The sequence below is a fragment of the Hyperolius riggenbachi genome, chromosome 2 (assembly GCF_040937935.1).
Source record: "Hyperolius riggenbachi isolate aHypRig1 chromosome 2, aHypRig1.pri, whole genome shotgun sequence".
Taxonomy (NCBI): Eukaryota; Metazoa; Chordata; class Amphibia; order Anura; family Hyperoliidae; genus Hyperolius; species Hyperolius riggenbachi.
In genome coordinates, this window is record NC_090647.1 from 184,080,964 (window position 1) to 184,108,479 (window position 27,516).

Consider the following 27,516-nt stretch of genomic DNA (forward strand, 5'->3'; position numbering starts at 1 on the left):
TGGATGGAGTGTGTAGTGACCGATTTATTTTCAGCCAGGCACTCAATGCAACAAAGGCACTGGAATTAAAAAGAATAGAAAAAAATAGGTTCTCTAAATTGAGTGATTGAGTTAGTTTGATAATTAACCTGGAAAAAAAATCATTTATCCCAATCCGGCAAGAAGTGGATTTGCAGAGGATCAATGTAGCTTTGTGTAAGCGCCCGTTTCCACTAATGTAAACTTGGTTCCAAGAGCACCCAACCAGGCTCAGGTTTCAGGAGTGCCCAGACCCTCACACACCCCTGTACCAAAGGGTCATAATCTAGGATTCATGCCAAGGATCGGCACCACACCAGTAAGCATTATTAGCTCTGATACTTTATTGAATCATCAAAGTGACAGGCAACCGACAGCCTGTTTCAGCCTCTCTGGCCTTTCTCAAGTTGCCACACAAATCAAATGCCCTTGATTTTTGTGGCAACTTGAGAAAAGCCAGAGAGGCCGAAACAGCGGGCAGTCGCTGCCTGTCACTTTTATGATTCAATAAAGTATCAGAGCTAATAATACTTATTTGTGTGGTACCGATCCTTTGCTTGAATCCAGTTTCCACTAATTACAGATATGCAGCTTTCCCCTGCATGCAAGCTGCACTGGGAAAGTAGGCTTGCTGTCAAGATCTCACTTCACCACGGATTTGGACAGTATGCTGCAGATTTATGGAGCGCACAGCCGAATCTTAATATGGCTTAGCAATTTGGGCTGCTGCTATGTAGCAGAACAGGAGGCGTGGCTGTAGCTCCCAGTAGAAAAAAAGAAGCCCTTACACTGACTGGTGTAAGGGCTTGCAGGTGAGGCAGTTTCATTACCTCATTCATCAGATTTCTTCTGGTAAGGTGGTAAAAATTGCTACTACTTGATAGATTTCCGATTTCTACTTGATTGATTTCAGTTCAGCAACGGACAGTCTGTTTAATCGGGCCAATTTTACATATTGGTTGGCTTCCTTTAGTCCTGGAAATCTGGCATAGCCCCTGAAATGCCACACTTTTTAGCAGGAGAGTACTGCAATTCCTGAATCACTGCTAGCTTCTCAGAGTTTGATCTACTTAATAATGAACTCCGCAAATCTCACCTCACACTGAATTAAATAGGATAATCAATATTAACTATATACAATATATGTAGTAAGTAAGTAATGTATAATTAGAAGAGTTGCATCCTATGGACACAGTAAACAATGCTCGGTGCACGGTGATAGTTTCTGGCAGTTTACTAGACCTGCATCTATTCCTAAGATTATACAGCTTCTGCATGAAAATATTCTGATTCCTTACCTGAATGGTGGAACCCACAACTGACTTGCACAGCTCTGAGCTCACTGTCAAAGCGAACTGATCCAGGGGGGTAAGTAGTAATTTTGCTGGCATCTTTTTCGCCTTGTTCTCTGCTCTCATCTGAAAGAAATTTATATGAACATTATAAGAATAAATATGTGTGAGAAAACAAAAAAATTAAGCACGACCCAATTCACTTTTTTTTCACAAGTTTTCTCCTAGGTGATAATTTTCATCTATTTAAAATAACTTTTCAGCAACCTGCAATTGAAAGAGTGCCAAAAAGTAGTTAAACGTACTATCAGATTAATTTCTTGCTGGTGGCTTAAAAGGCATCTTATTGATAAGATGTGAAATTTCACTTAGGAGAAAAGGTGAATTGGATTGTGCCCATTGACTTTCTCCCAATTACGTTGAACTTTATTCTTAACTAGAACAGTGATTAGCCAAAACATTATTTGTGAAGCCCCACTGACTGCTAAAGGAATACAGACATAGTTAGAGCTCAGTTCGCTGACAGATGAATGGACATATAGATGAATACAAACATATCCTGCAAGTAGAGAAACATGGTACTGTGATAGTGTACATTCCAATGAGAAGCACCTGCTTGGGAGAGGGAGGGTGAAAGTACCACTGTGTATTGCCTTTTTCTAACTTAAAGGGACACTTAAGTCAAACAAAAAAAATGAGTTTTACGCACCTAGGGCTTCCAATAGCCCCCTGCAGCTGTCCGGTGCCCTCGCTATCTCCCTCCGATCCTCCTGGCCCCGCCGGCAGCCACTTTCTGTTTCGGTGACAGGAACTGACAGGCTGGGGACGCGAGTGATTCTTAGCCTTCCCAGACACATTAGCACCCTCTATGCTGCTATATGGTATAGGATATATGCTATAGCAGCATAGATGGCGCTATTGTGGCCAGGAACGCGAAGAATCACTCGCATCCCCAGCCTGTCAGCTCCTGTCACCGAAACAGGAAGTGGCTGACGGCAGGGCCAGGAGGATCGGAGGGAGGCGGCGAGGGCACCGGACAGCTGCAGGGGGCTATTGGAAGCCCCAGGTGAGTAAAAAACTTTTTTTTTTTTTTTTTTACTTAAGTGTCCCTTTAAGAGTTCTAAAAAAAAGGACAAAGGCTGGTAAGCATAGTATAGTGTCATGAGCATGAGATGCCAGAATAAGTATTTATATTCAATTTTAGCATTTAAAGCCACAAGCAAAATTCACTTGCAAATATTTACAGTTCTCTACTGTGGAATATATTCTTCTGAAAATACTGCAACTTGGATGCCAGACTGTAATACAAGTACAGTTAGGAAATAGTTACATCACCAAAGGGAAAAAAAGGGAAGAATGTGAACACCACCTATGAAGAAGAAACAGCACTAGTGAAAAGGTGTTAAAACTGCTGCAGAAGAGAGAGCATCATTTTACTATTTGAACATTAAGCACCACGGAGAAAACAGTGATCATTCTAGAGAAAAGGAAATGTCCGTATGTTTTAAATATACACTGGATGACAGATTTATAAAGATGCCCAGCATTATTGTACCGTACTGTAAAATTCCGGGCATGAGGTACAACATTAGTGCCACACTACATGCCCACAAAAGATTAGCTTTGCCACCTTTCCAGCAGAAATACTATGGAAGTCTATGGGGCCACAGAGACACCGGCAGTTTACAACAAGCACACACCTCTCCAACTCTGCAGCTGGATTTTGGTGACCACGAGAACCAATCATGACCACTGCATTCCTCAAAGGGGCAAGATATATTCCTGTTCTCTTATTGGTCAGCAAGCAATGCCATATGACCCAAATGAAGGTTGACAGGAAAAGGGAGAACATTGTTGCTTTGTTCAATAAAAAGGACTTCAGCATTTTATAAAAAGGTCAGCCAGGCATTCTGCAAGTGTGCCAGAGTAAAGTGGTGATCTACATCAGCTTTATTACATGTTACTGTCCATAAACTAACCATGGGCAACAGGGGTTTTGCTTAGATGGGACATGTATGCACATTGTACATTTCTTGGTTAAAACCATTATGCTTTGTTTGTCACAATAAAAAAAAATCTATCAGCATTTGCTGTGGCCCATGTCTTGCATCAAGCTACTGTAATAAAAGAGGCAGATTGGTTATGGTGAAATACCAATCTCATTCTAGCAGCTATTCTACAAATTATATTTTTATACAAAAATATAACACAACCTCAAATAGCCAAGACAGGAGCCACATGTTCAAAAACACTAGTTTCCTTTTAAAAAGGTAATTCCACTTTCCTTAAATAAAATGCCAAAAGCAGTTTGGTGCTCTACAAATCTTTGTACAATTTAAGATAAAAAAAAAAAAAAATTCATCCTACAGCCAACTAAGGCTGCGTTTCCATTTGTTCCGAATCACGTGCGGCTAGCGGGAGCCGATGGTCCGCTGTGGTCCGGCTGTAGCCCAGGGCAGATCTCCCCATATGCTATGTGGGGGAACACCGTGTGCCCAGGATTATTGCAGACTGCACAGAAGTGTGGTCCGCTTACTGCATCGGATCCCGCAGATCCATTGCAGTGTGACAAGTGTGAACGGCTCCGATTTATAAAATAGGATCCATTTACTGTGGAGCAGAGAACGGACAAAAAATGTCTGTTCCTCTGATCTAGTGGGAACAGAGCCTAAAGGTGGCCACACACACACCATACAATTTTTTTTTAAATATCTGTTCAATTCAAGTATTGCAATCAATTTTCCTGATTGATTGTAACATTTCAAAAATATGACCAATGTACCACACACGTTCAATTTTTCCCCAATGATGATAAAAATGAGAAAATTGCTAGGGAGCGTATATTAATAAATTGACAATCTAACACACACCATACATTCTTTAGAAAAATTGAAGAAAAATTTCCAGCATTTTGGATCGATACAATTCGAAAAAACAGGAAATCCGATCGTTTTTTTCAGTTGAATAAAAAAAAAAAAAAAAACTCCTTTTTTTGGGGAGATACCATCATATTTATCAAATTGCTGTAAAATCGGATCATTTTATTGCATCGTGTGTGGCCACCTTAAGAGATGACAATAAGATGAAATTATTCAGCAGCCTCATCAACAGAACTCTGCCCAGATTACAGCTGCTATGAGCCTGTTCAGAGATTCTTGCTGCAGGGGTAATACGTTGCACTGGGCAAGAGGCATCAATATCCACTCCACTGGCAGAAAACCTTGGCATCCCTCAATTTCTGCCAGAGGCACTGTGAAATACTTATTTTACATACGGTATTTTTCATTACATAAGACACCTAGATTTAGGTGGAAAACAAACGAAGTAAAAATTCTAAATCAGATGCGCCTGGCACTGGCCATACAACATCTTTGGTCCATAAGACCCACCAATAAAAAAAAGGGGGGGGGGGGGGAGGGTTTGTAGGAATGCACCCTATGGCATGAAAAATACGGTACACTACACAAATTAATCAAGATGGGGAAAAACATCAATATCTGCAATATATAGAGCCAAATTTAAAAAAAAAAAAGTGGAATTTCCCTTATAACAGTGAATCTGTGATAGAGAAAAAATGTGGACAGTAAGCCTTGAACCAATCTAAAACCACCCGCAGCAGGCTTGTCAAGCACAAATGCAACCAACTGCTCAACTGAGTAAATTTCCTTAGCACAAAACACTACATTAGTTGCAATGGTGGGCACACATCTAATTGGGGAAATAGAGCATTGCTACTTCAGAAAATGACATGTGGTTAGAAACTACTTTGTGTACCAATAGCTCCACCATGCAAAGCTGCTACTCAGATTCTGGTCACCATGTATGATTTACAGAGGGGGCCTGTTTTCTTTAAGTGCAATGCTACAGGCAATATAATGTTCACTGCACTCCCTCTAACAACCAACTCTTCAGGCTGGATTCTAGAAGATGCCATTGAAACACATTCAAAACCCACCCTGAGCCCTTATAAAACTTTCCAAACCACTGCACGCCAGGTTTCAATTTCCTGTTCGGGAGGTGGCAATTAAATACACTGTTATAATCAGGTGACCATTTAGGAAATCTGCAGCATACACAAATGAATGGACTAAGAGCTCTTTGACTGCATGTGCTTGCCCTGAAACACCCATGTGATAACATCCTACATCAATGTGCCAGAACTAGAACTATTCTTACCCTTCAAAGTAATCACAGTTATTCTTGACCAATTTCCTTTAATCAGCACTGTGAGAATAAAAGGAAGAATATGCGCGCCTGCTGTTGACTGCAACTAATATGAATTATCTCATTGCAAATGTCATATCACAATACTAAGAGGAACTTTACAGTGGACTTGAAGTAAGAACTGAAAGTCCTTATAACATCAAATAGCAGCAAATTACATTTACAGAATTAAAAGCTTGATCGTTTTTTTATTTTCTATATCAAAATGCTTAACAACCTGTCCTCTACTCAAGCTAGCCTAGAAGAAGGCCCAAGAGTAAGGGCAAATCCTGGACAGATACATTCCAGGAAGGCTATGCAAGCATTGTTTACAGGCTACATTCACACAATTCCCACATACCTCACTATGTGAGGTCGCATCATTATTAAAGCAAACCTGAACCGAAAAAAAACCTTATGATAAAATGAATTGTCTGTGTAATTCAGATAATGATTAGAACATTAGCAGCGAAGAAGTCATTTTTATTTTCAGTTATATAGCTTTTTATAATGTTGCACTATACTGTCACAGTTGCAGTTTTGAACCAAACAAAGCACACATAAATAACGACCCTTTGAACTTTCCTGCAGTAATACCTTATCTCAAGCTTTTTAAGTGCTTCAGGAAAGAGGACAGTATTCAACCCAGTAGGTCGAATAGCTCAGAGAAGCTTTTTTTGCAAAGATATCTGAAGTTCTTTTTTTCACTTTTCCTGTACTAGAAAACAAGAGACTCTTCTTTGCTGCTAATGTTCTATTTCTTAGCGGTACCACACATACAATTCGCTATCTCTCAAGTTTATTTTCGCTTCCGGTTTGCTTTGTGTATATTGCCTATTTCAATTGTGAGTGCGAGTATGCCTAATCATACATCAACCCCTCTCAGATCTGCATGCTAGAATTTTATATCCGCCCCACAAAAAGGTTTGAAACCATTTCCTGCGCTCTCTACCCAGGCGCGAACAACAAGCATTTCCTGTTAATACTTTCTCAAGAGTTTTTTTTTTTTTTTTAAATCACTGTACTTTTTACTGTGCTACAATTTGACACAGATAAATGTAAGGCCTTTACAAGCTCTACAAACCGCTCATTAAAGTCTTTAAACTGTAGCTGGCCAAAGTTCCCTGGATCACTGGTTTTCAGCATGGATTTAAGAGGAGCTGTTAGGTATAAGGTCTCAGAGAAAATAAACACATACATCAGTAGCTAAAGATTGGCTGTACTTACATTACATATGCATTTCACTGTCCACGTTTGGATTTCACAGAATTTGTATATAGTATATGCAGAGATAGATGCTCCTGACAGCTCATGGCAGGCTCCATGTTTTTCTGTCAAATGTGTCGTCATGTCCTGCCTGCTTCCTGATCACAGATAAGCTCGTACTTGAACAACACAGTGTGCAGTGAATATTAATGAGCCATGTGGCTAGGAACAATAGCTGACTCCTGCAGTGTACTCTGCCAGGAGATTTATCAGTGCTACGCGCTGGACTGATTACAAGCTGCTGTAACGTCTCATTAGCAGCCGAGGGGAGGGCCCCAGAATGCTTTGCAGTATAGTATGCGGCTTGCGTCCTCTTGGGTTTTAACAGCCTTACTGATAAGCACACATCAAAGGTAACTGAGATTTTTATCTTCACTAATGGCTTTTGGGCTTCCTTCTAAACTGTTTAAAGAGTAACTGTCAGGCTGCAGAAGCGAATTTAAACATCTAGTCTCCTGTGTTAAACAGTTTAGAAGGAAGCCAAAAAGACATTACTGAAGATAAAGATCTCTCTTACCTTTGATGTGTGCTTATCAGCACAGCTTAGACCTAAGCAGGACGCAAGCCGCATAACATACTGCAAAGCATTCTGGGGCCCTCCCCTCGGCTGCTAAGGAGAAGACGGGATCAAGTTTCAGCAGCTTCTAAAACTCAGTCCAGCCACAGCACAGATAAATCTCGGGGCAGCGTACACTGCAGGAGTCCGCTATTGTTCCTAGCCACATGGCTCATTAATATTCACTGCAAACTAGTGTTATTCAGTATGAGCTGTTCTGTGATCAGAAGCAGGCAGGACATGACGACACATTTGGCTTCACAAACATGGAACCTGCCATGAGCTGTCAGGAGCATCATTCTCTGCATATACTATATACAAATTCTGTGAAATCCAAACGTGGACAGTGAAATGCATATGTAATGTAAGTACAGCCAATCTTTAGCTACTGATATATGTGTTTATTTTCTCTGAGACCCTATACCTAACAGCTCCTCTTTAACACAGGAGAATAGAGGTTTAAATTAGCTTCTGCAGCCTGACAGTTACTCTTTAGCACAATTCTGGCAAAGACTTTGGATTAACTTTTATTCAATAGACTTTTTCCTTCATGGACTTCAGCTTAACCTTGTGTGAGTGGAGGGGTAATGGAAGAGAGTAAGGGAAGGCTGGTATTTTAGCATTGGAAGATTAGGGGCTGATGAGGATTAAGGTTGTACAGCACATGGATATAAAGAATTAAGGAATAAGGTAGAGGCCATTAAAGAGAACCGAGGTGGGTTTTAAAGAGACACCAACGAGAAAACCGTCCCCTGAGGGGTACTCACCTTGGGAGGGGGAAGCCTCAGGATCCTAATGAGGCTTTCCCCGTCCTCTTTTGTCCCACGGGGGTCTCACTGCAGCCCTTCAAAGCCGGCGCGACAAATCAGACCGCCTGTTCAATATTTACCTTTCCAGGCTCCAGCGGGGGCGCTGCTTCGGCTCTTCTGACGAAGATAGGCGGAAATAGCCGATCTCCGTCGAGTCCACTCTACTGCGCAGGAGAGCGGCCCGATGGAGATCGGCTATTTCCGCCTATCTCCGTGGGAAGAGCAAATACTGCGCCTGCGCTGGAGCCACGGAGGTAAATATTTACATCGCTGCCGCTCTGAGAGGATTTTCGCCGCCACTGTGGGACTGAGGAGGACGGGGGAACCCTCAATAGGATCCGGAGGCTTCCCCCACCTGAGGTGAGTACCCCCCCAGGGGACGTTTTTTCGTTACAGATTTTCTTTAAGAATGCTATGATGACAGAGAGGCTGGTTCTGCATACAGTGACCAGCCACTTAATATACCGTGCCCCCTCCCCCCCCCAGGTCTTCCCTGCGCTCTGCTGTCCCCCAGAAAAAAACCCCAGTGCTAGCAACATGCAGCGTGTCGCTAGCAGGCTGTTTACATCCAGGCTGTCATTTACTGCTGCCCCCCCACCTTCTCTATATTGCCGCTCCCCGCCTGCATCCCTCCAATCAGCTTACAGAGGCGGGAAGGGACGAAGGCGGGGGAGGCGGTAAACGACAGCCTGGATGTAAACAGCCCGCTAGTGACACGCTGCATGTCGCTAGCACAGCATTTTTTTTTTCTGGGGGACAGCAAAGCACAGGGGAAGGGGGGAAGGCTGGGGGGGGGGGTGGCACTGTATAGTAACAGAGGTTGGTCACTGTATGCAGAACCAGCCTCTGTGTCATAATAGCATTCATAAAACCCACCTCGGTTCTCTTTAACTTTGATCGACTGTCAAACATGCCAAAAACAAAACCCTAACCGTGTGTCGGAAAAAAAAAAAAAAAAAAAAGTCTATGTGGCATATTTATAGATAACAACCTATCAGATAACGGATTAGGAGATCTTTTTATAATCACTTCAATGGATAAAAATCTGATACTGTACTTCGACAGAATGCAAATTTTAGATCATAATGGATTTGATTGGTTTTTTTTCTCTTAATTGGGATTAAAAAAAAAAAAAAAAAGATCCGTCTTACTAGTTACAATTATAGCCACCAAAAAGCAAAATAAACAACCTGTAAAGTGTATAAACAACAGCCGGTATTTATTTTCCATGACATTGATGGCACCATTGTGCCTAAGCAGGAAAATGCGTAAGCTACTGGGTTTGAGCACCAAACAACATGAACAATGAAGGACATCTTACTGTTGCTATAGCAATGACAGGTATTCTCATCCTTCCATGCTATTCAATGTATTACCAATCTTTCCTGATAAATTATGCTGAAAAGGATATTTGCTGCCTTTTTTCCTGGCACAACACTCCTGTTGCAGGAAAAACATACTGTTTGCATAAATAGTTAAGCATCATATTTTATTTAAAAAAGACTATTTTAGGGTTTAGTACAGGATTTAATTCGCACAGAAGGAAAAAGAACATCCTCCAAGTGAGATGGACTTCCATGCCAAAAAAAAACCCGAATTAAGAGGAAAAGAAGCACAGAAGCAACATAAACTAAGGAGCAAAATCATTTAATGTTAAAATTGGAAATTACTGATACGTACAAAATGTAATAACGTGAAAATATGTGAACTATTAACCAAGCAAAGTTTTGAGTTAGAGTACAAATGGAACTATAAAATACCAGGAGCATTTATGAAAGATGACAGTGAATGACTGATCTGACAAAATACAGATGGTTTAATTTGAAACAACCATCAATCTCACCATATGTGCCCAATAGGCTTAGATATATTAAAAAAAACCTCAAGGACAAGGAAAGGACATGTGACATTTCAGTTGGAAGGTCTATTGTACAGGGTGACAAACACTGCACATAACTTTGGGATTAGCCCCACACATTAAAGCTCTAGTTCACCCTCCCAGACAATTGTTAGTAAAAGGACAATAGGGCCTATGCCATTCCTTATAATTTCCATATACAAGGCAGCTGTTCCAGAGTTATTTGCTTTAAGAAAAAAAAAAAAGTCAGTCACAAAAGCTTGTAGTTGCAAGGAGAGTAGAATACCCTAGCTACGAGCATCTCTCACAGCAGAGTGCACAGTCAACCCACCCACCTCACCACTCTGCTGCTAAGAGATCAACTGACTGTGGCCAGCACTGCCAATTCTTATCCTGAGACTACTGTAGCTGCAGCGCTGGCCACAGATGCCACCTCTAAACGAAATAAGGGAATAAGTAAATTGATATGTACTGGCTGACTTGTGCTTACTTTCTTACTTATGTAAAGTGCACAAAACATTGTGCATTGCTAATTAACACAAATTTACTGTCATAAGCTTTAAAAATTGGGAGGGTGAACTAGAGTTTTAAGTGATGAGACAGAACCCCTACTGGAAAGGAAATTGTGTAAATAGAAATGAAAGCTGTGCGCTCAGGAAAGGAGCAGGTTGTGTGTTTGTCCTTACTAGTGAGAAAGTAAGACTAAATACCTTTGTTGTGGTCCCGATTATCGTTTAGCTGAATTGGTTGCATTGGTTGCATTGGTAGAACTCTTAGTCTGGCTAGTGCCTGATTCTGGTGTTTCATTAAATCAGCACGAGGAATTACAATTGGGCCTGGGGAGAGACATTTTGTACATGCATGGGAAAGCTCACAAAATAAAAACATGTATAGAGATAAATGAACACAAAATAATGGAAGACAGCGATAAAACTAATGTACTTAGACTAAATCCACCCAAAACTAAAGCCTTATTGTTGGATGGACAAATATAAAAAAAAAAAACAATTCACCCCAGCTGCCTATATCTCTCTGGCACAGCGGCATCACACTCCCCTAAAACTGCTAGCATCTTGTAATGTTTTCAGCCTGCACCCAATGCTGACCGTTCACCAGTAAGCTCAGGCATATCTGCAGACAGCATAACACGCTTTTTATTTCTCAAGGCAACAGACATGATAATAGGACAGATTGGGGAGATTATGTAGTGAAGCACCAGAGAGGTATTTGCAGACGGCATAGTGTTCTGCCCATACATTGAGGCTACTAATTTTGAGTGGACTCATTCTATGCACTAGACTTTTTCTGACATAATGAAAATAATTTCTGCTTAGGACAAAACACAAAATGTAAACACATGAAAGAAAGTAAAAACAAAAAGGATGTAACAATGATTTGTGATGAAGAAGCACAGAAGTTACTGGATATGAATTTAGGCGTGGGATGGAGAAAAGGGAGGGTAGGGATATTCAAAGGCAATTTTGTCACCAACAAAGAAAGAATGAAATAAAAAGTGTAAAACAAAAAACTTCGAAATGTTAATTTCCAGAACAATGTGGTTGACGCTGGGACAGGAAGTGGAGGTAAATTCCTAAATTAAAACATCAGGGCCACATATGAAATGAACTTTCTCGTAGGTGATATTTTAACACCTTGTCAAAATGTTTTTAAGGACAACTGAAGTTAGTAGAATATGAAGGCTGCCATATTTCAATTTAAAAAAACAATACCATTTGCCTGGCAGCCCTGCTGATCCATTTGGCTGCAGAAATGTCTGAATTACACCAGAAACAAGCATGCAGCTAATCTTGTCAGATGTGACATCAATGTTAGAAACACCTGATCTGCTGCATGCTTGTTCAGGGTCTAGGGCTAAAAGTATTAGAGGTAGATGATCAGCAGGTTAGCCAGGCAACTGGCATTGCTTAAAAGGAAATGTGGCAGCCTTCATAGCCCTCTTGCCACAGTTGTCCTTTAAGCTATCAACAAGCGAGAAAATACTCAATGATTTTTTTGTACTTCTACATCTACTTTTTGATACTTTTTCAACTGCAAATTGCTGAAAAGTTATTTTAAAAAGTTTAAAATGATCTCCTAGGAGAAAACACAGGAGAAGGGAAGTGAATTGCATATGGGCGCTGGTCCGGTAATAACAGTCAGAGGGTTGGGGCGCTCAGGTGCTTCCAGAACTCGCATCCCTTTTACTTCTAGCTTCTCAACACAATCCAACCTGGAGTTTGGAGAAGTTGCCAGTGTTCTGATATCAGGGATCAATGAGGTCTATCGGGCAGAACTCTACTGTTATGTTTTCTTTCTATGCTACCACCTAACACTAAATTTACATTATTTTAAATAGGAATTGCAAGTAACCATTTTCCATTGTGTATAATAAGGTCAAAATCGGCTAGGGATGTAATTGTCGAGATGGAATGTTAAGTGTTATTTTCTATAAGCTATGCTTACTGCACAGCACAAAAAGGTAAGAATGGTGTAGAAATAAAAACACACCAGACCTGAATGAAAAAACATTTTAGCTGTAAGCCAAACAAGGTCAGCAAATTCCTATATTTAGAACATATTACAGCCATTAGTACTTTGTAATAGGTGGCTGAGGAGATCGTTGATGTATCGGATTTTTTCCCTTAAATCCCATTTCTGCTGTCTTCTTAGGAAGCACCGCTATTTGCCAACATACCAATCTAAAAACTAGCCAGCTCACTCCTTACATACTGTATTGGAAAAGCCATGCATTAGGGCCAAACTGTATGTAGAACCTGCTGTGTATTCAGGGTAGGTTAATGGCCCTAATTAAAGGGACTCCGAGCAGTGCAGAAAGTATGGAAGAAAGTATGCAGAAAGTATGGAAAGATGCCTATCATTTTAAAGCTCACTTTCTCCTCTTTCCAATGCTATATAAAGCGCTACCCTACGCCTTTTAGTTTTCGCTATTTTCGCGATCGAAATTGCCGCGGCCGCGATTTCGATCGAAATAGAGAAAACTAAAAGGCGTAGGGCAATGATTTATGTGTCGTCAGAAAGAGGAGAGAGCTTTAAAATGATATCCATCTTTCCATTGTTACATTGTATTACACAGGGCGACTTTTTCCTAAAGTCAGCAGCTTCATTCTGCTGAATGGAGCGGCTGACACTGGGGAAAGTGTCGTCCTGTGTAATACAATGCAACTATGGAAAGATGGATATCATTTTAAAGCTCTCTTTCTCTTCTTTCCAATGATATATAAACTGCGCCCTACGCCTTAGTTTTCGCTATTTTCGCGATCAAAATTGCTGCAGCCGCGATTTCGTTCGCGAAAATAGAGAAAACTAAAAGGTGCAGGGTGACGATTTATGTGCTGTCAGAAAGAGGAGAAAGCGCTTTAAAATGATATCCATCTTTCCATAGTTACATTGCATTACACAGGGCGACTTTTTCAGCAGAATGGAGCTGCTGACTTTAGGAAAAAGTCGCCCTGTGTAATACAATGTAACAATGGAAAGATGGATATCATTTTAAAGCTCTCTTTCTCCTCTTTCTGACGACACATAAATAGTCACCCTGCGCCTTTTAGTTTTCTCAATTTTGGGCGGCGGTTTATAGATCATTGGAAAGAAGAGAAAGAGAGCTTTAAAGAGACTCCGTAACAAAAATTGCATCCTGTTTTTTATCATCCTACAAGTTCCAAAAGCTATTCTAATGTGTTCTGGCTTACTGCAGCACGTTCTACTATCACCATCTCTGTAATAAATTAACTTATCTCTCTCTTGCCAGACTTGTCAGCCTGTGTCTGGAAGGCTGCCAAGTTCTTCAGTGTTGTGGTTCTGTGATGCATCTCCCCCCTCCAGGCCCCTCTCTGCACACTGCTGTGTGTTATTTAGATTAGTGCAGCTTCTCTCTGCTCTATTATCTTTTACAAGCTGGATAAATCCTCCTCTGATCTGGCTGGGCTTTCACATACTGAGGAATTACATACAGGCAGAGCTGTCTGCACTCTGCAGGAACAAACAGCCTGACACTTCAGTGGAAGATAGCTGCTGGGGGAAAGAAACACACAAATGATCTCTTGAGATTCAAAAGGAAGGGTGTATACAGCCTGCTTGTGTATGAATGTATTTTCTATGTGTGGACATACTGTACATCAACCTACTTGCTGTTTTGGTGGCCATTTTGTTTGTTTATAAACAAACTTTTTAAAACTGTTTTTAACCACTTTTAATGCGGCGAGGAGCTGCGAAATTGTGACAGAGGGTAATAGGAGATGTCCCCTAACGCACTGGTATGTTTACTTTTGTGCGATTTTAACAATACAGATTCTCTTTAAAATGATATCCATCTTTCCATAGTTTCTGCACTGCTCGGAGTCCCTTTAAAAACATCAAGGATGAGTGAAATGGATATATTACCAATACAGGCAATGCATTCATTTTTCTCTACTGCAGACAAAAAAAACTATATGAGTGTGTCCAGATAAGAAGCCACCATAAATACAGTAAACTTTACTCCCTATCCTTACATACCAGAAAGAAATCAGATATACCTAAATAGAGAAATATGTGAAACCAGCACTCAAGCCAATACCAGCCAATGTAACCTCCCTATCTCTCAAACCCTGGATCTGGCATCTCAAGAGGTCTCAAACTATCTCCATGGTGGAGATCATTAGTAACCCAGCACTGCGGTGGCGTAGTGGTTAGCACTCTTGCCTTGCAGCACTGGGTCCCCGGTTCGAATCCCAGCCAGGTCAACATCTGCAGGGTGTTGGTATGTTCTCCCAGTGTCTGCGTGGGTTTCCTCCAGACACTCAGATTTCCTCCCACAGCCCAAAAAACCAGATAAGTTAATGGTTTTTCCTTTAAAAATTGGCCCTAGACTAAGATACATACACTACGCGAGACATATGACTACGGTAGGAATTATATGGTGAGCTCCTCCAAGGGACAGTTAGTGACAAAGACAACATACTCTGTACAGCGCCGCATAACATTTGAAATGTGTCTGCTAGCACAGAACTGAACAACTAAAAAAATCTCCACTAGTCACTTAGGGAGGATGGCCAACTTACATGAAGATTGAACACACCTTTAACTTTCTGAACTAGTGGCTACCAGGCCATACTCTGTTCAACAATGTTAAATGAAAAAAGCTGAAATGACCTGCACAGATTTAGTGCCATGCTTTTTATTTCTTTACTCTACAATTCCTGCGCATATGTCAAGAGTAAAAGCCAATCTGCTACATAGAAGTAATTAGAGGAAAAAAAACTTCTATAGCTGCAGTTCCAGACCCACGGTTCATGAGATTTCCGTCCCACCGCATACTCCATCACCCAACTCCCTCCATAGCAACAGAACATCTGTACAACCTCAGCCCTGCAATATCACCTGAGGGATAAAGTCCCAATGGGCAACATGCCTTGTACGTGTGTACAACACTTTACACTATAGTCAGACCCACATCCCTGCCTCAGTTACAGAATAAAGAAACACGGCTTGGTTCTGTGTAGGCTTGGAACTGTACAGACATTTGTCCTGCCACATCAGTTCAGGTACCCTTTAAAACTAGGATATTAGCATGTATCAAATGATGATTAGAATGACTGAACATCAAAATTAGAAGTCATACAGACAAAATGGATACGCATTTTTAGTTAGTAAAATAAATCAAGGAAAGCTTGGAATGCATTTACACAGAAAAAGTGTATCCCTAACGTATGTGTCAAGAAGTACTTAGAGTGGCTTCCATAGGGTGGGTATATTTCTAGGCCCTTTCAGATGGACGATTGAACGGCATGCTTGCCAAGCAGTTCAGTCTCCCATCTGCCAATGCAATTTGAGTGCAATTTAAATGCAGCCAAATCGCAGCAGTTGAACCACCATGCATGCAAGGGCTGGCATCCATTGGTGTTACAGGATGGCTGAGGACCACAGCATGTCGAGTCCAGCACAGTTCCCGATCACTAACAAGCACCTGGTCAGTGCAGGAGAGCAGTTGATAGATGGTGAATTCACTGCCCATGTGAAAGGGGCCTTAGGATGCTGAGAAACTCTGATCTTGCGTATCACTACAGTATTCTAAGGGCAGAAAAACTACACACTAATTCACAAGTTCTTGCATTTGTGCTGCTGGTAGTGGTATCAGCAGACAGGTACCAATTTTCTCAATAGAATCAGACATTCTCCGTTTAGCAGCCCAACATACTGCTGGATGTCTCAATAGCTGAAATAAATGGCCAGTACTCTGGAAGAGGAGATCCAGAAAGGGTCCCTGGGGCAGAGGCTCAGGAAGCACCAACTCTCCAAAACTACTTTGCTCCTATTTTATACAATATTCTACAGTCAATGCAAAGAATGAAAATGTGACCAAAAGCATTGAGGAAAAATGAATATGGTTGTGACAGGAAAAACATTAAGAAGAAAAGGTAAATCAGTCCATAGATGTTGTAAATAAAGCTCAGGTATACAGAAGACAGCTGCTGCACTGTGACAGAGTTTACCTACAGGTGTATAGCATATACTCTTAACTATTACCAGTTTTCAGGATAGTCGCCATACCTATATTTCCATTAGGTTTATTATTGCCTAAAGGGGAGAAATAAGACAAAATAAAAACCCAGTACAAAAATGCATATAGCTGCCTATATTTTCCATACAGTTTACAAAAATAAAGGACTACAATAAGGACAAGTCAAAAGTCACCAAAGTGTAAAAGGCAGCTAGAAGTTTTCATGGGCATTCCTGTAACTGCAGGTGTGTATGGTGCAAATCGACAAAACTGCCCAAACGTGTGCAGATTAAGCCAACGATAAGCATATAAAATGAAGTTGTAAATAGGATGAGGAGGTTACCTCTGGCATCATCTATCCTGTGCCGTCTGCTGACTCGTAGTCTCTTATCATCAGGACGTAACTGAAGGTGTTCATCAATGTTTACCCCGGGCAAAGGCACGGCTGGAACAGAAGAAAAATTCCCAGGATGTAACATGTAGACATGGCCAATAGACATGCTAAAAATCTGGCATATATGCAAGTTTAATGCGGCCTTAAAGAGACACTAAAGCGGAAAAAAAAAATATGATATAATTAATTGGTTGTGTACTATGAATAATTACTAGAAGATTAGCAGCAAAGAAAATATTCTCATATTTTTATTTTCAGGTATATGGTGATTTTTGTAACATTGCATCATTCTCTAATATGTGCAGATTACACAACACTCAGCATTCAAAATGAGTCTTTCAGAGCAGTCTGTGAAGTAATGACCTCTCCTCTAGCAGAGGAAAAGTAAACAGTTCAATTACAGTTGAGATAATAAAAGTCAGATAACAGCCCTCTCCACGACTAAGTTAAGGTGCCCATACACTCGTCAGATTGGCAGCAGATAGATAAGAAATGCATCTGATGATCTATCTGATGCGTTTTTAGAACATTTTTTACCAGGATAGAATTCCAATAGATTTCAGTTTGAAATCTATTGGAATTCTATCTGATGGCATTTTTTTGCCATCAGATTTCCATTAAGGCCAATGCAAACTGATAAGCAATCTCATCAGATCGACTTAAATTTTCCATCCTGCCAGCTCGATGAAAATCCATCGAAATCCATCGAAATCGGCCATCGATCGGTCGATTGGCCAACCGATTCGCAAACGATTGATCGATCGATCGGGATCGGTCGGCCAGAAAATCGGCTGAGTGTATGGGCCCCTTTAGTTGGAGAGCTTAATAGCTTTTTTGCATAGAGATAACAACTGGAGTTTCTCAACTCTTCCTGTACTGGAAACAATTAGACTGTAGTATCTGATCTTAATGTTTTTTTTTCTTAGCTGTACTACACATACAAATCATAATATTTTTTTTTCGCTTCAGTGTCTCTTTAAGTGCATCTTATTGGCCCAATCCAAAACTGTGTACAATCTGCATTACATTTGCATTCGAACCCGAATCCTAAGCATCTTGCTGACCATTTCTAGTAGCAGGTGGTTTCTGAAGCATGAGAAGGCACAAAACAGGCAAGCAACATACCTCCTATTTGACACAAGGAACACTTGTAAAAACAGTGTGCCTTCAATTGTACATAGAAAATAGCTCTCCATTAATATCACATAGCAGAGAAGATGTGCTCAATGGCCATTGTATGCAGTAAATAGCCACTACCATGCCACACAAAACAGACATGCGTATAAATCTGCTGCAGAGACTGCTGCTGAAAATATCCTGACACCACCAACATACAGATAAGTTACTTGTATGTCCTCAAAAACTGGCCTTTGATAGAGACAGACTATTACTATGGTAGTGATTAGACTGAGCTTCACTGAGAAACAGTGACAAGACTATATACACTTTATGAATCGCAGACTATGTCAGCACTATATAAATATAAAATCATTATCCTAGGTCTTCGTCCAAGAATGTAGTACTGAGTATTTGCCAGCTGGCCTATGAGCTAAAAAAAAGTTATACTGTTTTTTCTTCTAAAAATGTTTTAAAGCTGTAAATTCTGTAAGATCCTCACCTATGGAGAGGGAAGGCTCTGGGCCCTGTAGAACCTTCCCATTCCTCTCACGGTCCCTGTATGCTAGCACGCTCATCCCTTTCTAAACTGCTGCCACAGGAGGCTTCAGAAGCATGCAAGTGCGTGAGCGCTTCAAAGGGCTCCAGGAGGCTGACAGAGGTTTTTGAGCACTTGGTTGAAAACAGCTAACAAGGTGACATCGCTGGAACAGTGAGAGGAAAGGGAAGGCTCTTTAGGACCCAGAGCCTTCCCTCTCCATAGGCAAGTATCAGATTTTTTTTTTTTAAGTCACTACAGATTCACTTTAAGCTCCGCTACCATGGAGTAAAATATTCAGGGTTGGGGGTCACTGCTGGGTGGATTTCAGCAACGCATATCAATGTGCAACACACAGGGACTGCAGACAGGGCATATAAAGCACTGTTTGGTTAGTGAAGTTATGTACTGTACATCACCACACTGCTGCATACATTCCTGTGTACAACAGTGCTGTCCCATTCTGTATAACTGAATGGGGTCATTGCTGCAGCTGTGTGCCCCAACCATGATTGCGAAAAATGGTACAATTCAAAATGTATGTTGATGTATATGTATAAAATGTACATTTGTCCCAGAGTAAAATACACTATAAATTACTTTTATCCTAGCTAGTAGTCACCTACAGTAGGTAGTAAAAATACGACAGATCTGACAGGGTTTGGACTAGTCTGTTTCCTTATGGGGGATTCTCAAGAGTTTTTTTTTTCCTTTTTAATAGCACTTACTAAGTGACAGTTGCCACAAAATTCTTCCCATATACTGCAGCGTTTTTTTGTTTTTTTTCCGTGAGGAGATGGACTAGTCCAAAATCACTCTGTTTTTACTGCTTACTGTAAGCAAATGCAAAACCAGACAAATTATCTGCAAACAGCAGGATGCTGCATAAGGAAACACGTGAAATTTGCAAAAGCCACTATACAGGAGAGTCCTCAGTTTCCTCTTCTATTAAACATTTCTAGTATGCTGGCCTTTTAGTGAAATTTGAAAGAGAACAAAACCTGTCCCTGCAGCCATAAATGCCATGAGATGTCTACATGGTCACCAACTGCAATCAGATTAAGTCAAAAGCGCAACAAAGCATTTTAACTGTCACATTCGAATAACCAACCAAGGCCTTGATTCATAAAGCATTATCGCATTTGGTAATGCAGAAAACAGCTGACTTTACCGAGCACTCAGGAAAATGTGAACTCATAAAGGCTGTTACCGCATGAAAACCTGAAATTACCAAGCAGCGAGGCAAATTACCGACTTGTGCGGTAAATACCTCAACACATCAGTAAATGTCAATTCATGAAAGTTATAAAAAAAATAAATAAAAAAAAAAAGTGTTAATACCCACGGTAAATTACCGACACCTCTGGTGTGGTCTTAACTATGCGAAGTCTGTGCGAATCTGTGCTGGAGCCGTGACTCACACAAGCAGAAGAAGCTGTGACTGACACAGGGAGGCAAGAGAAACAGCCCCTGTTCTCCCATAAGTCTAAATGTTATAATCTAATAGGACCCACAGTCTTCGCTGGCGGGACAAGCTTTTAAACCCCCCAGGCAGCAGCAACGCAATATCAGAACGAACCTGGCATCCCCTGAATACCTTAGGCTTTGTGTGTTTTAACCTCTTGGGTACCTGTTAGAAGCTAGTGGGGAAAATCACCCAAGCAGGGCATGTGTAAAGTTTCTTGGAAGTTAATCTAAGCTGTGGCAATTAAATGGAATATTAAGACTAATAGACAGATTCAGAGCACATTCAGAGCAAACAGAGGCAGCATAACAAAATATGTACATCTGAAGGGATGTCGAGATGCCTCGCGACATCCTCACTGCAGGAACAGCTTGTAAGGAGCAGTTACCGCAAAGCTTGCTGTCAATGGTCTTCGGTAATTTACTGCAGCTCAACAGCACCTGTTCATTTTTATGAATTAGCACACAAAAGTCTAAAATACCGAATGCGGTATTTTCCAGACCAGATTTTTTTTTTTACCAAACAGCCTTTTATGAATTGACCCCAATATGGTGAAATGGCTAGTACAGTTTACACATCGGTACACTGCCAGCAGGAGGAGACTGCTTTGAAATTTACTAAGCTGTATACATTTTTAGTCCTGTTTTCTGGTGCAAGAGACTGTTAAAGATTTAAAGTAGGATGTAAAATAAGTAAAATGAATACAATAAAAAAGGAAACTCTCACACCTTTACCTAGAAGCAAGTCTAGGGGTATCATTTCCTTCACTGCATCAAGAATGCCTCTTTGTCGTGCTTCGTGTCCATCCAGTTCTCGGGCACAAGCTTTGCAGCATCCACAAACGGCACAGCCAGACTCTCCAGAGCCACAGCCACAAACTCTGCAACAACAACAAACTCACAATGCAAGAGGTATCACAAAAACATTCCCCACCCACCTGCACAACAGTAAATATATGTGCATACCCTCCTGGCACGCGGTCTGGCCGCCCACTGCTAACACAGCTTGCTCCATATCCTGTGCAGTCTCCACACACGGTACAGACCATGCAATGTTCCAGCTTCCACTTGTGCATTCGAGGGGGGCACATCATGGACTTCTCATCCTTCTCATCCAGATCTTCCTCCAGATCCTCGTCCATTGCTGTTGCCATATTCTCAGCACCAAACCCAGCTGTAACAGCGTAGATAAGAATATTAATGACTACAGGGTTAATAAAAACCAAAATAAAATGTGGTGCTTAAAATTCTTCTGTGTCAACATTTCAAGTTTTCTTAAAGCAATATTATAGTTTTCTCCCCTTCAGGGGTGTCAAACCAGTCCTTCGAGGGCTGAGGTCCTCACACACTTGACACAGCTTAATTAATTGATGGGTCTGAATCAGGAAAGGTGTGATCGATCAGGTAGAACACATTCCTCTCTTTCTCAATCCACCCTAAATACTGGCATGGATCTGGCCCTCCAGGCTTGGAGTTCGACACCTGTGCCTTAGATCATTTGTGAAATTTACAATAGAGCTAGGCATACACTGAAAAGGGTTTTCAATAAATTAGATGCTACAGTTGTAAATGAATATAATTTAAGATCTAGGTAAATGACATTGTCATAGCCTTTGTCAAATAGCACAAAGTTTGCATTGCAAGCAGAGTGATTGAGAGACAGGTTGGCAGAACCAGGGCTGTAAAGTCAGTGTTTACAGCAATTATTGGGTACCTGAATTCGAAGATTTGAAAACATAATAGGGGGGAAAAATTGACAATATTAAATTTTTAGGATAAGTCAAAATAAATAACTTGTACACTCAATATCAGCAGCACTTAGCCCACAAAAACAACTATAAAGCAATCAAAAATAGTAGCTTGTGCTACTCCAATAAAGCAGTTACCAAATGTTGAATATCAGATATACATATCTGATGTGTACACAGGCATTTTTATGTGTACCATCTCTACTGTAAGAATAAAAGCTCAATGCATACTTCTGCCACCAGCGCAACCTCTAACAGCCATTATGCAAACTGACATTTTTATTATGTATTTCAGTACATTACAAGAGTATTAATTTTATTTCAGTTGCAACATTTTTATTAAGTGCATCTGAGTGTTCACATGTAACTACTGTATCCTCCAGGACCTCCCTGCAGGGCTGTTGAGAATCCACTGAAAATGTTGAACATAAAATGTAGAGGTGCGGTCTATCACCCCAAACCCGGTTTAGATCTTTGTGAAGAATGTGCAATACAGGAATACCACCCTAATTTCACTGCTGCACATCACTCGTAAGGGTTTTCCAAGTTTGATTCCTGGCAGGATTTATAACTGATTGAATCTGACAGAAATCTACTGTCCACATGTCTAATCAATCTAATTTTGATGAATATAACCTAAACTGTTACTTGACCCAAACCTCCAGACTTCTAACATCCGTAATGGTTTCTAAATTGCAAAGCACAAAGTGAGCAGAGTATCTGTCTTTCCTTATGAATCGGCACACAGGAACTTCTTTCAGAGACAAATGCTGTGACTCAGTATGTAGCAGCCTGAAAACTCTGCCACCGCCAAGGGTGCTTGTTAACAGATTATACAGCACCACCTTCAAAGTGGTTGCAGAGAACCCGCCAGACTGGGTATTCATCTTCCGGACTTGGTTTGGAACTTACCTTGAGAGTTGGGAAAGTGGTGGTTCAGTGAAAAGACTGACGTCACGTCATGACTACCTTCCGGCCAATGTTACATGCTTGAAAAAATTAAGGCAGTGGGGATTGACTGTGAAAAATATCAAATCGGTCGAGAGGCGTGTCCTTACGAACCGGGTGGTAGACTCATACTTTCATGATCCACTGTACTTAAGAGATTGCCCAAGCGTGAAAATGGAGGAGAGATTGCCCAAGCGTGACAATGGAGGAGGGTTTGCCGCTTCTTAATTCATCTCGGATTCCAAATAAATTGTGGGATATTGCTTGGCTCTCTTTTCATGGCAAGCTCTATGTTAAAGGTAATGTAAAGTGTCTGAAGTTGGATGCACGTGGATGTCCTCTTGAGGAGTGTGGAGGTGTTAAGGAATCCATGGACCACTTTCTACTTCATTGTCCTTTTAATGTTGAAGTGTATAAACAGGTGGGTGGGAGTCTTGGTATTCCCTTTCTGGAGCGGCTAAGTTACGCAGAGTGGGCATATGGAGCATTCAGACATCTCCAGGGTTTTGATTTATGCACCTTATACTTAGTCAGCTTAGTGGTTAGGCAGCACACTTGGTTAGCACGGTGTCAGGTATCGCTCAGGCATAAAACCATTCCTGTCCAGGTGGTGGTAGGCAATATTCTGAGTGAGGTGTCTAGGATCCGGGACTTGGAGAGGCGAGATTGGGCAGAGGTGCTTGGGTTCTTGCATGGCAGAACATCAGGCCTCCTTAGCCTATCTGCGTCTCTCTTGGGTGAGCTTCCAGTTTCTTATCACCCTTTTCAAATTTTGTATACAATGAACAGAGGCGCCAAAAGTATAAGATTAGATTAAATGAGCTTAAAAACCAACTTAAATGGCAAAATTGAAGGAGGAAGTGGTGGTCTTACCTCCCTCAAGCAGACACGACAACGACTGCGATTCAGACAGTCAAACACATTTATTAGGAACTCCAAAAAGAAATGCATCGCGTTTCGCAGGTTCAACCCCGCTTCATCAGGCAATATAGGGAGTACCAAACAATCTGCACAAGGATTCAAATTAAGCGCCTTAAGGCTTTAAGGCAGATTGTTTGATACTCCTCCCTATATTGCTTGATGAAGCGGGGTTGAACCTGCGAAACGCGTTGCATTTCTTTTTGGAGTTCCTAATAAATGTGTTTGACTGTCTGAATCGCAGTCGTTGTCGTGTCTGCTTGAGGGAGGTAAGACCACCACTTCCTCCTTCAATTTTGCCATTTAAGTTGGTTTTTAAGCTCATTTAATCTAATCTTATACTTTTGGCGCCTCTGTTCATTGTATACAATTTTGAGTCCACCCTTGGTGGAGGGTTGCTACCCTTTCTTCCTGTCTACAGAGAGCGACTTCTTAATCCTGAGTGGGGTCAGGACAATCTCCCCACCTGCCTTTACAGTGGTTGCCTGCTGGTGACCCTGACTTGTGAGCATCTAGCAATACAAACTTATTGCCACCTTGTCCAGTACGAACTACACTATTGGGGCTCTTGGTGTTCCCTGTTTTTTCAGATTTTGATTTTTTTTACATATATTTTTAATGATTGGCCGCAGACATAGTTAGAGGAGTTTCCCTCCAGCTAACTTATGGGTGTTCTTGTGTGTCTTGTGATGATTTTGATATTTTCAATCTCTGTGTTACCCCTCCTGCATAGATGGCAGAATGAGTAGTTTTATGTTCAGGGTGATAGTCACTTTGTTGGGTGTAGTGTGATGTGTAGGTATATATTTTGGATTTGGTTGATTAGAGAGCAAGTTTCTTTTTTTCTCTGATGATAAACTTGCATTCTGTATAACACATGGTTTCTTTATGTAAATAGTATTGTTCACAATACTTATGTATGGATATACAATGTATAAATTGATTATGTATGCTTTGTTTTTTTGTGATCGTTAGATCACGAATATCATTATTTTATTGCATTGTATATTTTTTTCAATAAAAATGACCACCTTCAAAGTGGCATTATTCGTAAAAAGAATAATTGTGATCAAGTGACCAAATCGATAGCTAGACAATATATATAGGTGTCTGCTTCATTACAATTAAATCGTTTAACAGATTGAAGAAAAATTATAAGTTTACTCAAAATGATAATGTAAAGGAGTTACCCATGCAGATACCACACTCATTTATCAGAGGTATGATATTAGAAATCTTTCTGACTTAAGAATAATGCAGTGTAAAATATAAAGCAAGGCTACAGAAAGGTGTTAAAGGTTCTTCTGCATGCGTATTTCCTGGTATTGGAATCTAATTTCAATAAAACATCCCACGATGGTCATACTGGTTGGATTGTGGTTTACTGGGCAAGCTTGTGGCGTATGGTTACAAGTTTCTGTGGTCATACACCAGTACCAAAAGCTTGCACGTGCAAATGCAATGGTCACAGAATTTCTGCGGCCTCATTTCGCAAAACTAGGGCAGCAGAGAAGCAGAGACTGTAGTGCAAATGTACAAAGCATGCCCTGTTGGTAAGGCCTGAGGACAAGTATGAAAACTACTGCATTATAGAAATTCCAGACTCCAAAGTCACGCTCTTAGTCCCTCCCAACAACCAGAAAATGAAGTATCTGTGAGAAGGACAACTGAAGTGAGCGTTATATGGAGGCTGCCATATTTATTTCCTTTTAAACAATACCAGTTGCCTGGCTATCCTGCTAATGTTCTGCCTCAAAAACGCTTTAGCCATAGACCCCGAACAAGCATGCAGCAGATCAGATGTTTCTAACATTCTCAGATCTGACAAGACTAGCTGCATGCTTATTTCTGGTGTGATTCAAACATCAATGCAGTCAACTAGACAAGCAGAGCTGCCAGGCAACCAGTATTGTATTGTAAAAGGAAATAAATATGGCAGCAATCATATTCTTCTCACTTCAGTTGCCCTGTTACAATGTGTTGGAAATGGTAATTCTAATTAAAATATACATATAAATAAATACCTATATCTATAAAATCTGAATAGTCCGGAGGTTTCCCTTATCCTCCTCAACTCCACCCATCAAGGGCTAGGACCCTCTGAACATATTTGACAAGGGCTTGACGAACATGTTCTCGCGGTAGTGTTCCTGTCAGTGTATGAAAACGCCTGTGCAGTAGCATGGAGCCATTTGTGCCTAAGTGGATCCATGCTACAGCACAGGCCGTATTTGTGCCTGCTAAGTGGGGCCACACATGTAATGGATGCGAAAAAGAGGGTACTGGCAAGCAGTGATTTATGAAGGAGGATCAAATTTATCATCCAGAGGCTTCCCTCTACCAAAGTAAACAAACTTTTACATTTCTTGTAGCTCTTCATTGAATTTCACCCCTCAACAAATAAGGTCATTACCACTGTCCTGGCACGTAGTAGTGTGTTTGGTACTAAAGTGGAGGTCTACAGAACATATACTCCATAGTTCTTTATTTTAAAATGACTAAAATAAATTACCTGTAATTGGACTCCCCCGTAGAATATCAAGAAAGAGCAAACACAAATTCCCTCCCCATTACGGACTGGTGGTGAATAATAAAATCCAGAAGGGCCCTTATTCGCTTACCTTTTCCTCCTTGACTCAAAGCTCCGGTGTCTCTTCCACACTGGCCCTTGTTGTTCACACCAAAAGTCCACACCTCACCTTTCTTGGTCAGCACACAAGTGTGGGCTTTTCCCATGGCTACCTGGGTAACAATATGACCTTTCAAATCGGTTACCAAATCTGTAAGAGAATGTAAGACTATCAAAATCTGTCTTTCTAGAAAGTTAGCATTTAATAGTAAAAGATACAAATGAAATTTACACCGACTTTCCCTTTTAAAACAACGTCTGCACAGTTACAATTTCAAACTCTTGGCTAACCTGTACAAAAACCTTTTGGGTAGAACATACATTTTTAAAACACGTTATACAGGATGGCCTAAACTATAACAAGCAGGAGACCCCTCACTTTTGACACTTCAACAGAAATTCCTCCAAGTCCGCTAGACAGATTCCCAACAACCTCAACATTGGGAGACACCTGTTCATGGTCCAGACTTTCTCCTATTAGGGGTAATGAAGATCTAGTGTGTTTTAAGTCGTTGAACACATTGAGGTAAAATAAATGGTAACAGTTTTTTCTACATAAATCCACATCAGTTTTGGGAGTATAGACCAGTCTTCAGTCCTCACATTCTTAGTCCTAATAAAACATGGCCATATTAAGCTTGATAAACCAAAAACTAGGAGTGAAAGCAAAATCCCGGTTGTTGGCAGGTATGTAAAGTTGAAGTTTATTATGGAATGCTACAGTTTTAGGTCATCTGTAAAGATCTTCAGGATGACGCTGTACAAACCTTAGCATTTTCGAAACTAAATGAAGTGACAAAATGACAGCCTGGCAAGAAAATGATCACATTCAATTTCCATCACTTACTTGAGTTGTCAGCATAGATGGCATCTTTCCCGAACATGTACAGCTCCCCATCCTTTGTAATCACGGAGCTGCTTCCGTTATTGCACGCTGTGCTAACAACAAACTTCCCTTCCATTTTGATCATCTTCTTAGGTTTGTATGGTTTTGATTGTCTTCTGCTCTTTGCTGCAATACAATAAAAAAGGTAGACAATTCAGAACAGAAAATGTGTCCTAATATTACAAACCCATTTCATAAATCGTAGTTATTTTTTGCCCAAAGATCTCTTTAGGTACATGTTCCAGAGGGAAAAGCTCCACAATTGGACGAGCAGTAAAGCCCCAAATATATTTAACCTCTTCACACAAAATCCAAAACTGTTTTTCTTGGAGCTGAGCTTTAAAGGGAAGGTTCAGGGACTGTCTAAAAAAAAA

General features: G+C 40.8%; 1 protein-coding gene across 19 annotated transcripts in view; it reads right to left on the minus strand.

Annotated features, from left to right (window-relative positions):
* MYCBP2 (MYC binding protein 2) overlaps positions 1 to 27,516 on the minus strand; it is a 304,231-nt gene that overhangs the window by 155,604 nt on the left and 121,111 nt on the right. For 11 of the 19 annotated variants that reach the window (XM_068267869.1, XM_068267881.1, XM_068267877.1 and 8 more), the window contains 9 exons: positions 27,104 to 27,268; positions 26,249 to 26,407; positions 20,980 to 21,187; positions 20,743 to 20,894; positions 16,845 to 16,946; positions 16,552 to 16,578; positions 10,713 to 10,838; positions 5,487 to 5,534; positions 1,317 to 1,436 (listed from right to left, as the gene is read on the minus strand). In XM_068267869.1, coding sequence (XP_068123970.1) covers positions 1,317 to 1,436; positions 5,487 to 5,534; positions 10,713 to 10,838; positions 16,552 to 16,578; positions 16,845 to 16,946; positions 20,743 to 20,894; positions 20,980 to 21,187; positions 26,249 to 26,407; positions 27,104 to 27,268 — 1,107 coding nt within the window. The remainder of the gene's footprint in view (positions 1 to 1,316; positions 1,437 to 5,486; positions 5,535 to 10,712; positions 10,839 to 16,551; positions 16,579 to 16,844; positions 16,947 to 20,742; positions 20,895 to 20,979; positions 21,188 to 26,248; positions 26,408 to 27,103; positions 27,269 to 27,516) is intronic. The other 8 variants (XM_068267884.1, XM_068267883.1, XM_068267882.1 and 5 more) reach the window with 4 other exon arrangements.